The 13,528-nt window shown below is 39.7% G+C and overlaps 1 protein-coding gene across 2 annotated transcripts in view; it reads left to right on the top strand.

Moving 5' to 3' along the window:
* LOC124721423 (elongation of very long chain fatty acids protein AAEL008004-like) overlaps nucleotides 1–13,528 on the top strand; it is a 350,642-nt gene that overhangs the window by 291,384 nt on the left and 45,730 nt on the right. For both annotated transcript variants that reach the window (XM_047246397.1, XM_047246398.1), the window contains exons 5-8: nucleotides 1,309–1,389; nucleotides 7,403–7,459; nucleotides 11,759–11,864; nucleotides 12,724–12,860. In XM_047246397.1, coding sequence (XP_047102353.1) covers nucleotides 1,309–1,389; nucleotides 7,403–7,459; nucleotides 11,759–11,864; nucleotides 12,724–12,860 — 381 coding nt within the window. The remainder of the gene's footprint in view (nucleotides 1–1,308; nucleotides 1,390–7,402; nucleotides 7,460–11,758; nucleotides 11,865–12,723; nucleotides 12,861–13,528) is intronic.

Raw genomic sequence — 13,528 nt, 5'->3', positions numbered from 1 at the left:
GATCACCAGTATGTGTGTGTGTGTGTGTGTGTGTGTGTGTGTGTGTGTGTGTGTGCGTGTAGTGAGTGAAGTGATATGAAACAATGTGTGTATAGTGTGTGCAGTGACTGATAGTGAGATATGAGTGAACACTGTGGCAATACATTATTTAATAAGTTATTTGTAAAAAAAAGTTTTGTATGCCAGGAGTAAATGTAATGATTGTCTCTAACTAGAGGTCTGTAAATATATGTGTATACGAATTAGCTTATTTTAAATTGATCTAAATTTGTAAATACTTTTACATGTCCTATATCCCTGTAAAAGAGATCTACGGATGAAGAAAGCTACTACTACTACTACTACTACTACTAGGTAATTTTGCAATTTTTGTTTAACTTTTCCCAAGGTTTTCATTATTTCTACTCAAACATCATTATCTCCCAGCACTTTTCCTTCCTTCCGAACCCCATTATTATCTATCTCTGTTTCTGATTCATTTCTTGTACTGCACAAGCACTTAAAGAATCTTTAAATGCCACTACATTGTTCTCTCTGCTGTAAATTACTGGGCCATCTGTCATCTTTATTGAGGAAATGTGGTGTCTACCCAACGTAAATCTCTGATTTGTTTTCTCCGTATTTTATTGTTTCCAGTTGTTCCTTCTACCAGATTTTTCACTGTATCTTCCAACATTTCTCGAAGGTATATATGAACAACTTTGTTTATTCGTTTTTTAAATAAAAACCACCCTTTCTTTAGCATATTCTGTCATAGTCTCATTGTTGTTTTGCTCGAAACTCTCGCCTTCTGTTTAATACCCATCACTTTTGTAGGCGTTGCAGTGTCTTTTTTTTCAATTTTTTCCTCCCGCCAGGGCTGTTTGTTTATGCATTGTTTAGAAAATTGTTTGTAATTTCTTAGATATCCTTACTCCTGATTTATTCAGTTATGTTTCTCACACGATTCGATTTCTGGAAGACGTCGATTCAGATCTCCAGATTGAGGTTTTCCGTAATTTCCATAATTCGCTTAAGACAAACGCCGGTATAGTTCTTTGAAGGGGCACGGCCCAATACCTACCCCATCCTTCACTAAGCCGAGCTTGTGCACTATCTCTAATGAATTCGTCTCCACGTGGCGTTAGACACTAATCTTCCTTCCTTATTTCAAATTATGTTTGAGATGACTTTATCTGCTTGGTGTACAAAAGAGTACAAAGAAGTGCTTGTTCCCGAGCAGAGTGGATAGTTCCCTCATGACTCAGAGCTGACAAAGACCTTGTGGAATGACATGTTGGCGTACGTAATGGCTGTGTTTTGTTGCAGCACCTGATGAGTGGCTGGCTGTGGGACTACAGCTTCCGGTGCCAACCCGTGGACTACTCGCGGAGCCCCACGGCGCTTCGGGTGAGTGCCCTCAGCTGCACAGCTCTACAAGTACAGCCTCAGCTACACTTCACTAAACCAGACACTCTTTCAGAAACTGGGCACATGTGAAATAGCTTTACCAATTTACGTGTAGCGACTAAGTAAGAATACACTCCTTGTATAAAGCACTTACAAATAACTGGCGATGTCCCTACGCAGCCGACCATACCATTCTTTAATTTTGCATTACATCAACTGTCCAGCAAACTCGTTCTTCGGAGTTGTATATTTATTTCGACTAACAATTACTTCCAATTGGCGGTGTATAGAGGAGGTCAGAAACAGTCTGAAAAGCTTGTAAGGGTGTTGCATGGTAGGTTGTGCTGAGAAATGATTATTAAGAAAAACTTTCGATACTTTGTGCCGCTTTCGAATTAATTAGCGTTGGAGTTAGTCAATCAGGTTGTTGTGTGCGCAGATTCAAGCGGTCCGCCAGATATAATTAGTTTCAGTTGTCCTCATAGTGTAGATGATAGAGCACGGGTCTGCTCACCCTTTGGCTCTGGTTCGATCCTTGCTCCCGTCCTGTGTATAATTTTTGTATAGCTCTCTTGTTCGATTTTAGGAAACCAAACAAAGAATACGTATGGCGACACCGTCTCTGGCGGGCCGCTTGAATTTGCGCACGCAAAGGCCTGATCGGCTAACTTCAGTGCTAACGGAAACGGCGCAACGTATCGAATTATTTTCTTAACAATTACTTATCAGCAAAACGTACGCTGCAACACCCTTACAAGTTTTCCAGGCTACTTCTGACCACTCTGTATAAGTTATGTTACTATGCGAGGATAAGAAGTCCATTTTTTATTCATTTGCAGATCTCTAGTTTTTGGCTAATGAGATCATTATAACGAAAAACACACGAAGAATCTGACTCTAAAAGTTTCAAGTTTCGACATTACATCACGATAGTTTAAATGTTACGTTATACATAAACTTTATTTATAGCAATGAATGCCCTTTAGTAAGTAATTTTATGATCCTTTTTTGTAAGTAACAGTATAGTGAAAATTCGTTTGATGCCTATCCTGTAGAGAATACATTGTCCTATAACATTGTCTTCAGCTCGCTTCCTCATGAATTTAAAGGTCAGTCTTTCCACACGTCTTATACCTTCCCTTATTTTTCAATTACGCTCTTTTATGTATCTCATAGTGAACTGGTCCCTCGTTAGTGTCTCACCTTCTGCATTCTGAGAAGAAAATTTTCCAAGTCACAATACAACGATGCCGCATTTTCTAAACTATTGTATTCCAAGAAGTTTTCTGTAATACTAATGCGCAAGTGTGTACAGTCAACATTGTTGATTTGAAAACATGAGATCGTTGTTATCCATTTACACTGTACGACTGTTTAAGTGAAGCATGTTCGAACACGTAAAATTAATATTTTAGTACCATGATTCGGCATAATATCGCAGAAACTAAATAATATACAGGTGCGCAAAACCATGAAAGTAACTTTCTCATGATGTGTCAGCTTCAAGTATCATGGGCCAATGAAATTCTGGCCATACAAAGAAAGAACTGGTACAGTATAGTACAGAAGGTAACTGAAAGTAATATGCAGTGAGCGTTCTTCTAACTATAGATTTCTGTCTTTTTAATTTATCTCTTACTCATGCTGTGAAGCACTCATAGTCGCTTAAGTAACTATCTTCCCCGGACTGACTTATGAAATCCGAAGTAATTATTTGGAATCTTCGCAAGTGAGATTCTTTATGATCCTGCCTAAATGTAGTATAATTTCAGTGGTTATAAAAAATGGCTTTTTTAAGCCACTCTCTTTTAGAACTACTCATTCCCTACGTACACTGTATGCAGACATTCAAATGGAAGACATAGCTGTAATGATTTCTCATTGCGGACTTCCTATATGAACGTTTGACGTGACTGCTTTGACATATGCAACGACACATACAATACAACAACGTGAGTAAAACGTAGAAATTATTCTTGACACCTTCTGGCTCGTACTTGCTCTTAATAGTGACAGGTTATTGACCCAAATGATTGTTTGTTGAGGCAGTGTAAGTATCTCCGAGTGACTCTGTGTATGACCAGCAAAAATACATCAAATATATAGGTGAAACGGTGTAGGTAAATCTGAACATTACGCAGCGGGCTGCTGCAATGCTGACGGGTTTTTCAAGAGAGCTGTGTGACGAGCGGGTTGTAAATTGATGAATCACTTAGAAAGACCCAGCATCGACTCGCTGTCAGGTAGTAAAAAGAAGGTGTTTAGGACGAGTAGTCATAATAAGGTAAGTAAACGGCTTCTCAGATAGCGTCTGACAACTCACAGTTCGCTGAGTTATGAACAAGAAAGGGAAATCCCATCGCACGTATTACTAAATACCCGTGCTGTTAACTAGTATCAAAAATTGTGATGTCGACAGTAGCCACATTTATTTACACCAGCTAATAGCGGGACCATAAATGGAATGTTGCAGCCCTATGCCTCGTACCACCACGAAAGACACAGCTCAAACCCATGAGACACACCCGACAACCGGTTCAGTACCTGAGAATAAAAGCTGTAAACGCATCGCCATCTAGAAGCGCTTCTTACAAACAGAAGTTTTCTTTATCTTCTATTTTTCTTTCCTGGTCAGGACCAAGTGCTGTCAAATCTTATAAAGCCAAGATTTTACGTAACATTGAAATCTGTGTGCTAAGGAAATTATTATGACCGCTAATTTCAATTTGTACAGTGCCTCCTCTTACCACGGGAGGAGTCGCTTTAGTCCATATTTATGAAGTCTTTACTAAGGAAGGAACTAGAACGAAGTGTTGAAACTTGGAAGATTAGCTTAGTTTGAGAAGGAAAGTCAGACCTCAGGAATGTACAAACCTGTACGTGTGTTGCGCGTTTGGTTTCCCGTAACAATGCAGAGACGTATTCCCATCTATTTGAAATAGGCCGTTGACGACGTGTACTTGATAGATAGAAGACAGTTGTGTGTTTCGATGGATCCGAATACACAGTGCATCACGCAGAAGGAAATTATGAACAAAATAACTGAATATTTTGGACGCGCAGTATCTCCTATCGGAAGCTTGAAAAAGCCCTCAGAGAGTGAACTGAGCCTCGTCACAGATACGCCTGAAACACGTTCCTGTTTCCTGTGGTTACGTATAATTTGACGTTACCAGGACTAAAACCTCAGATATTTTTCTCCAGACTCAGTATAATTGCAACGGCAACTCACTATGTTCAAGCTGGAAGGTCAGGCAAATGTTTAGTTTCAACTCGCTGAGTCTGCGTGCTATCTCCACTATCAATCAGTGTCTATGACTACCGTATTATGGTATGAACAATCAGGAGTAATGTGACAAAGCTGTACTATGCAGAGAATATTCACATCCTTACCATGGCAAATCTGAGAAGCTATAACGTAATAGAGGCAATTATAAGCGGCAGTCAGAAAGTTTCCATTCGGAAGCCATACAGGCCAGACTCCGTCTGCCAATCAGGCAAAATAGCCGTAGGCACCGAGGCAATCATCCCACAGGCGTACCATGTTGAAGATACCTGTTTGGTAAAACAATGTGCCCCGCCGCTTCAAGAAGTCCGTAACTGTCTGCTGAGCATCCTCGTCCGACAGGAATCGTCGATCCTTCGAAGCCTTTTCTAAGGGCCCGAGGATGTGACGATCCCATTCTGAGAGATCAGGACTATAGGACGGGTGCTCCAGTGTCTCCCACTTGAGTCAGTGTAACTCCTGCGTTACGATGTATGCGATATGGGGACGTGCGTTATCATGAAGCAGCAACCCCCCCCCCCTTGTCATAGTTTTCCTGGACGTTTCGCTTTAATTGCCCCATATTCATTCTTTACTCTCCGATGGATGTCTACCGCTGCTTGTCCTTCGGCAACCAAGAAAAGAATAACAGCACGTTGATCCTGTTTTGGCTCATTTGGTAATGACGTCACCATACTTCACGTTTCCGCATTTATAGCACGCTCTTCGGAAAGTCACAAATGCCACTACAATCCCTTGCCTGCATGCTAGTGCTTATATACCAGCATCGGAGTCGCTCTACGTTGCATATACGCTGCAGGAATTTTTTGATCGCCTCTTATACAGGGTGTTACAAAAAGGTACGGCCAAACTTTCAGGAAACATTCCTCACACACAAATAAAGAAAAGATGTTATGTGGACATGTGTCCGGAAACGCTTACTTTCCATGTTAGAGCTCATTTTAGTTTCGTCAGTATGTACTGTACTTCCTCGATTCACCGCCAGTTGGCCCAATTGAAGGAAGGTAATGTTGACTTCGGTGCTTGTGTTGACATGCGACTCATTGCTCTACAGTACTAGCATCAAGCACATCAGTACGTAGCATCAACAGGTTAGTGTTCATCACGAACGTGGTTTTGCAGTCAGTACAATGTTTACAAATGCGGAGTTGGCAGATGCCCATTTGATGTATGGATTAGCACGGGGCAATAGCCGTGGCGGGGTACGTTTGTACCGAGACAGATTTCCAGAACGAAGGTGTCCCGACAGGAAGACGTTCGAAGCAATTGATCGGCGTCTTAGGGAGCACGGAACATTCCAGCCTATGACTCGCGACTGGGGAAGACCTAGAACGACGAGGACACCTGCAATGGACGAGGCAATTCTTCGTGAAGTTGACGATAACCCTAATGTCAGCGTCAGAGAAGTTGCTGCTGTACAAGGTAACGTTGACCACGTCACTGTATGGTGAATGCTACGGGAGAACCAGTTGTTTCCGTACCATGTACAGCGTGTGCAGGCACTATCAGCAGCTTATTGGCCTCCACAGGTACACTTCTGCGAGTGGTTCATCCAACAATGTGTCAATCCTCATTTCAGTGCAAATGTTCTCTTTACGGATGAGGCTTCATTCCAATGAGATCAAATTGTAAATTTTCACAATCAACATGTGTGGGCTGACGAGAATCCGCACGCAATTGTGCAATCACTTCATCAGCACAGATTTTCTGTGAACGTTTGAGCAGGCATTGTTGGTGATGTCTTGATTGGGCCCCATGTTCTTCCACCTACGCTCAATGGAGCACGTTATAATGATTTCATACGGGATACTCTACCAGTACTGCTAGAACATGTGCCTTTACAAGTACGACACAACATGTGGTTCATGCACGATGGAGCTCCTGCACATTTCAGTCGGAGTGTTCGTACGCTTCTCAACAACAGATTCGGTGACCGATGGATTGGTAGATGCGGACCAATTCCATGGCCTCCACGCTCTCCTGACCTCAACCCTCTTGACTTTCATTTATGGGGGCATTTGAAAGCTCTTGACAACGCAACCCCGGTACCAAATGTAGAGACTCTAATTGCTCGTATTGTGGGCGGCTGTGATACAATACGCCATTCTCCAGGGCTGCATCAGCGCATCAGGGATTCCATGCGACGGAGGGTGGATGCATGTATCCTCGCTAACGGAGGACATTTTGAACATTTCCTGTAACAAAGTGTTTGAAGTCACGCTGGTACGTTCTGTTGCTGTGTGTTTCCATTCCATGATTAATGTGATTTGAAGAGAAGTAATAAAATGGGCTCTAACATGGAAAGTAAGCGTTTCCGGACACATGTCCACATAACATATTTTCTTTCTTTGTGTTGAGGAATGTTTCCTGAAAGTTTGGCCGTACCTTTTTGTAACACCCTGTATATAAAACGGTTTGTTGTCAAATGACATTGTTGAGAATTCTGTATCTCTAGAAATTTATACCTCTCAGATACTTGGTGAAACCCATAGCAGACACTACGTCTCGTAGTCGAATCCACAATCTCATTCATTGAAATTTTATTTATAATACAGAGCTGAAACCACATGGTATTCGATAGCTGTTTTCATTAACTAGCGCTTTTGGAGCTGTAGGGTTCCATACACATTATTAACATGTGATTAAGATGAATGGATATTAGCAACAGAACGACAACCGTCACTACTGCCACTTACTTTTAACTGAAATTGAAAACTGCTTTTACAGATGGCGAATTTGTGCTGGTGGTACTACATATCCAAACTGACAGAGTTTATGGACACAGTAAGTACAAATTTAGTTTATAGACAGATTATCACGCAATACTTCCTAGAAAAGCTCCTAACAGTAGCGTTTTGTTGCTTCGCCTTTAGTCACAGGAATCAATAAAATTGTCATTTAGAAGTACCATCACTATTTGTATCATCACTATTTATCATTATCAGTAATAGTCACAACAGACACATTATAAAGTGCTCTTGGAATAAGTTTATTTTACCACTCAGTGGATAACTCGCGTAACAGAACATCAGAAAACTGTAGAAGTGCGTATTATATTATGATTGTATTCAAAAATGTACCTGCCACAGCATACATTCTAATAATCACATTAATGCCTTCGTCAAATAATACAAGAACATTCTGTCGACATCGTAATTTACATACTGATCTTTTTCATTAGCTCTAATTGATCGAAGAAATATAACATCGATATTCATCTTGTGGTTGAAGCTCAGTTTTCGTCCGTGTTTGTTTTCAAATAGACATTTATGGGAGTATAGTTCCGCCTTGAGCAAATACATTTTTTTTTAGTGCCGCATATTGATGTTTATGTCACTCTCTGACATTAGCATTAAGGTGATATTTTTCTCTAGTTTGTCATTTTTTGTTGATTCTGTTTTTTTCATTTCTCCATGTGAACTACAGTTTCTAGTGAGCACTGTGTTACTGTTTATAGGATGACAGAACAGCTGAATACGTGATAAACAGCGACACAGTGTGTGCGAGCAAGTATAGTTCACAGAGAAATGAAAAAACGGAATCAACAAAAAATGAGAAACTGGAGCAAAACATCACCTATAGTGCAAATGTCAGACCGCCACATAAATAAACATCAATATGTGACACTGAGAAAATAAATGAACTCACTGATGACGGTGAGATCTTACCGAAGCAAGTTTGGGTTTTAAACAAGAAGAATTTGTGCTTCCTCAAGGCAGAACTATAGGCCCGTAATTACATGCAATACCGTTATACATGTTTTTTATTCTGCTACCATCTTGTTTGTATTATTATCCATTAGTTGTCACTGATTTGTGAAAATGAGTTCTGGCAACCGTTCTGTATTATAGATGTAAACTGGAAAATTTATTGACGGAAAATGAGACCCTCTATGGAATTAGGACCGAAATTTATCAATATCATAGATGTACTGAACTGAAATCTCCGTCGAGCAGGCTACCACTATGTCAGTACGTTCTGCAGTTACCACAGTCATCCTCGAAATTTTCAAATGTCCTGATACTAAAAATGTCCTGGTACTCGGCACGTCCGCCATTGTGTCCAGCTATCTATTGCATTCTAAGACTTTAGTGGTGTCATCCACACTCGTTGCAATGCTCCAGCATCGAGCCATCACTGTAGACGAAACTGCTCTCCATCAGGACTCGGAGGCAGTCATCCCATGGAATTGTGACATTGCGTCACCTAGTGGATGGCCCTTTGCTATATGCTGGTTCCACTCATGCATCCCTGTCGTAACAGAGTGGCTTGTACGAGTCAAAATGTTGCGACATGATAAACACATTTTCCAAACACTTCTATTCTATTATGGCTCATACGAACTTGCTCATACAGACATGTTGCGTCCATTGACAGTTAGGATGCATGTCAAGATCGACTTTTATGTGTCCATCTCATTCGACGGCTCTTCACTTGCAGAGATTGGCATGATATTGACTTTCAGATTAGAGTCTTGCCAAGCCCACGTATAAGTCAGCTTTCCGTAATTTTTTATTTTATTTTATTTATTTATTTATTTATTTATATATATATATATATTTTTTTGTCGGCTCTCAGTTCTACTCGGCCATAGAATTTGGATTCATTCGGACCATTCTCTCTGAGTGCCGTGGCAACACGCAGAAACATAATTCTTTACATATAAATGGAACACTCAAATGTGAAATAACTGACTATACGAACTGTAGGATTTCATCGACAAGCGGGACGATGTCATTTAGCTCCGCAACTGAATAGTCAGAGTTTCTAACTGACACGAGAAGGACGCGAGCTGGATTCCTTCCACGCTGCCAAACATTTTCCATTGCGTATGGGATGGACATCTTGAAGAGAGCTGACAGCCTGCTTGAAGGAAAAGTAGCGCTTCGAAAACTGGTATTAACGGTTGCGTGAGTGCTTTCCTTGTATCATTCCCCTCCAATACTGTTGTCTAATAGTTCTTTGGAGCAGACTAAACAGCGGTTATATCATTATCGAACGGCTGTCTGGGCATGAACGCGAAATTATATTAAGATGAACGTAGGCAACGTACCTATCAAACTAAAAGATGATTCTTGTCGTATAATAGTCAAAGTTCTCCTTCTTCTATTACCTTTGCACCGCTCTTCGCTATAATTTCAGCAGGAACTGCGTGACAAAAAATGTACCCTCTAAAGAGTATTCCTGGAATTATGAATCATCTAAACACTTAACTTCAGACTCATGTTACACTTGGAAGTCTGCTCGACGGGATATGCAGTTTGCATGTGGAAGATAGTCCTTAGTTTCAACCCTGTCAAACATAAAAGAAATAGGAAATAAACAACTTCTACTTGCCCTCGCCGACTCCATAGCTGAGTTGTTAATTTACTAAACACGAGCAGAATCCCGAGTTTTGTTTAGTGGGAGAACTCGTAGCAGTTACCCTCAGGTTCGTACGAACAACTAAAGAGATACTTGCCTTATTAGCAGAATCTTAGGTTTGGAAAAATCGACATCAAACACCCGGAAACTGGTGTACTGACCACAGTTTCCTCAATATTGCCGTCTGCTAAAGCTATGAGCAGAATGCGATGGTCGACAATCCACATCCGAAGACTCGCTGGTTATGGCCATAGCGTCTAAAAACAATCTCAAATTACCCGTAGCGAATGGGGAAAGTTAGGTATTAGTGATTTCTTCCTGCAACTGCCTAAAACTTAGGTATTGACAGTGTAAGTTATGTAATTTCCTAAACGTCAGACTAGTTAAAGAATTTTAACTGAATTACTGAACAACGGAGAACTCTTATACTTAAAATTTCACATTCAATATGCTGTGTGACATACAAAAATCTAGTCAGGGGTTTTGATCTTTCTCGCTACTGACATTTACGCTAGAAAAAAATTTCCACACAGCCTTGTTCAATTATGCTGTTTGTTGCAGCTTTCGTAGTATGTACGTAAAAGAAATTTAAATATATTTCCAACGGCCAGCCCCTCAACTGATTTGTACTGAACATCATATAAGTTTACTAATTAATTGTCACGGTTTCCTCGAGAGCTTCTTTGTGTTTTGACATTTATATTAGTCATTTGAGTTTGTAAACATCGCGAAGTACATTTATTTCTTCCCGGTAGGTACCAAGCTGCTTCTGAACAGAGAGAAATGCAGATTTTAGAATACGATCTACTCACTTCCTTTATTGTTGTTTTAGAAATTCCAAAGAGTTATACATTCATTTCAGGTGTTTTTATGCTTTTAGTGCTGAATGACGGATGCTTGCTTTCTAGTGACTAAAAAAATTCCAATTAGTAATATAGCAAATGAAATACAATGGTGTTCGTGGACGAGTGTGTGACAACAGACTACGTCCCGGTCAGTTACATATGTTTCGAATAAATGGAAACAGCTTGATTATTCAAATATTTTACTTTAAATATTGTTTGTATCTCGTAACCATCTGAAATTACAAACTATCAGTTGAGGGTCTGGCAGTTGGAAATACATTTAAATTTCTTTTACGTACATACTACGAAAGCTGCTACAAACAGCATAATTGAACAAGGCTGTGTGGAAATTTTCTTCTAGCGTAAATGTCAGTAGCGAGAAAGATTAAGACCCCGACTAGATTTTTTTATGTCATACAGCATACTGAATGTGACATTTTAAGTATAAGAGTTCTCCGTTGTTCAGTAATTCAGTTAAAATTCTTTAACTCGTCTGATGTTTAGGAAATAACATAACTTAAACTGTCAATACCTAAGTTTTAGGCAGTTGCAGGAAGAAATCACAAATACCTTTTGCTCCAGATGTTATTCTTTCCATTTACTAGAAAGATTATTATAGTAATTTAAATAGATTCGCAGAGAAAACACTGCTTTCATAAAAAAAGGCAATAGAGATCTACTGACACATATCTGTATCAGCACTCTCGTGAAAATGATGGATGCCATGTGTTTTTTTGCAAATTGATTACGGTGAATCAACGAACCCTGTACTACCAATAGACGACAGATTTTGTAAAGAAGTGACATGCAAATGGAAGTCTTTCCAAGTGATATTTGTGTTATCTGCTATTTCATAGGTGCGAATCTGTTATAGATTTTCTTCGTTCTGCGTAAGAAAGACAACCAGGTGTCGCTGCTACATCTCTATCATCACACGTTGACTCCGATTGAGACTTGGATTTGTTGCAAGTTTATTGCAGGTAAGTTCATAGAAATTTATTATACATAACGGGGGGCTTTCAGGCCAATAGTACGACACTTCATAGAAAGTGACAAGGGAGATATGCTTCTAATTGTGGAATTACTAAAACAGCATTACTTTTGGAAGTTTTTTTGTTAGTTATGCGTTTGTTTGTGTACAAAAAGCAGCTCTGTGTACTAATGCCAAGCATAAAAAGATATTGCAATATGGGGTAGTCAAATGTTTAGAGTAGGCGTGTTGTTATTAGGAATGTAATTTATCAACGCTGAAGGCGGAGTTTCATACGGTATCTTGAGTCCAGTTGTAACGTCTGTAAGAAACAGCTTAGAAGGTAACTGTACCCAAGTTATTTGACTACATTACCACAAGGGAAAAAAAGACGGCGTCCGAGAGCATTGTGTTGTTCAGCTTGAGCGATCTGTGATCCTTGTGGTGAGATTAAACGATAGTGAAATTACAGGTCTCTTCCATAAGTTAATTCGAAGTCTGACTAATTACCTCGACGAGTTTGCAGCAATGAATGAGTAAGCTCGTATCAAGCGCTTCTTCCCATTCGATTAGCTTTTGAGAGTTTCGGGTCATGTGAAAGTAAGTTCATATACTCAAAAAACGATACTCATCTTGCTGCTGGTACTAATCAGATACATAAAATTGGCTTCTATTATTATCTTAGATAAGCGTCCGCTGCATGTTATTACATTGTTCCGACAGCATATTGAAAGGGCCATTGCTTTCGCAGGGAATCAGAGTAAAATCAGAATTAGTGAGAAGCGAACCATATGCTCAACAACGAGTATTTATCACGTGGCTTTGCAACTAATTGTTATATAGACTTATAATCTTCTGTTTGTTTCTAGGTGGCCATGGTACGTTTTCGAACCTCATCAACAACATTGTGCACGTTATCATGTACCTTTACTACATGATGGCAGCCATGGGGCCCGCCTATCATAAGTACCTCTGGTGGAAAAAATACCTGACGTCGTTGCAGCTAGTAAGTACAGAGACTATAGTTCTGAAGAAACTTTGTTTCACCGAAAACATATCGGATGAGTTGTACCATTTATGTGTGTCATAATTCAAATACTGATTTATGTCAACACAATTCGTAAATGTATATGCGAAGTAAATATATGTCGTCTTACGCGGGAATAGCAAGAAACAATAATTTTATTTGGCTTCGTATACGGTACCGTTTGCCTTTGTGGTAGCTCTTTGAAATTCTTCTCGGAACTTCACGAATATAATATATTTCGGCAGATAGCCTAACCATCTGCGATAACAATTCACTTCCACAATCATTAGTAAAGTAATTGTGAACTGTCTTCAGAATAAGTTATATTGCCATATGCAGCAAATACCTTGCAAACATATCATCTCCAAAGCGATATTTCTTTATTGTTCTTATTTGCAACTAATTTCAAGATGTTAGCACTTCTTCAGGTGTTTTTCTTAAAATGAAACAGCAAAACACCTGAAAATGAGCCTCCTGCACGAAAATTTTGTGGTTAAGAACAATACAGAGCAATTGCAGCAGAAGTGGTTTGCTAGACAGGAATTTCCAGAATAAGACAAACACGGTTATCTCACCTGAAAATGAGTAAGACACGTGGTTATCTTTTCAAATTAAAACAAAAACAATGCCCCGCAGTATTTCTGAGC

Source organism: Schistocerca piceifrons, chromosome X (genome assembly GCF_021461385.2).
Source record: "Schistocerca piceifrons isolate TAMUIC-IGC-003096 chromosome X, iqSchPice1.1, whole genome shotgun sequence".
Taxonomy (NCBI): domain Eukaryota; kingdom Metazoa; phylum Arthropoda; class Insecta; order Orthoptera; family Acrididae; genus Schistocerca; species Schistocerca piceifrons.
Note: the sequence above shows the minus strand (reverse complement) of the source record. Positions and strands in the feature narration are given on the sequence as shown.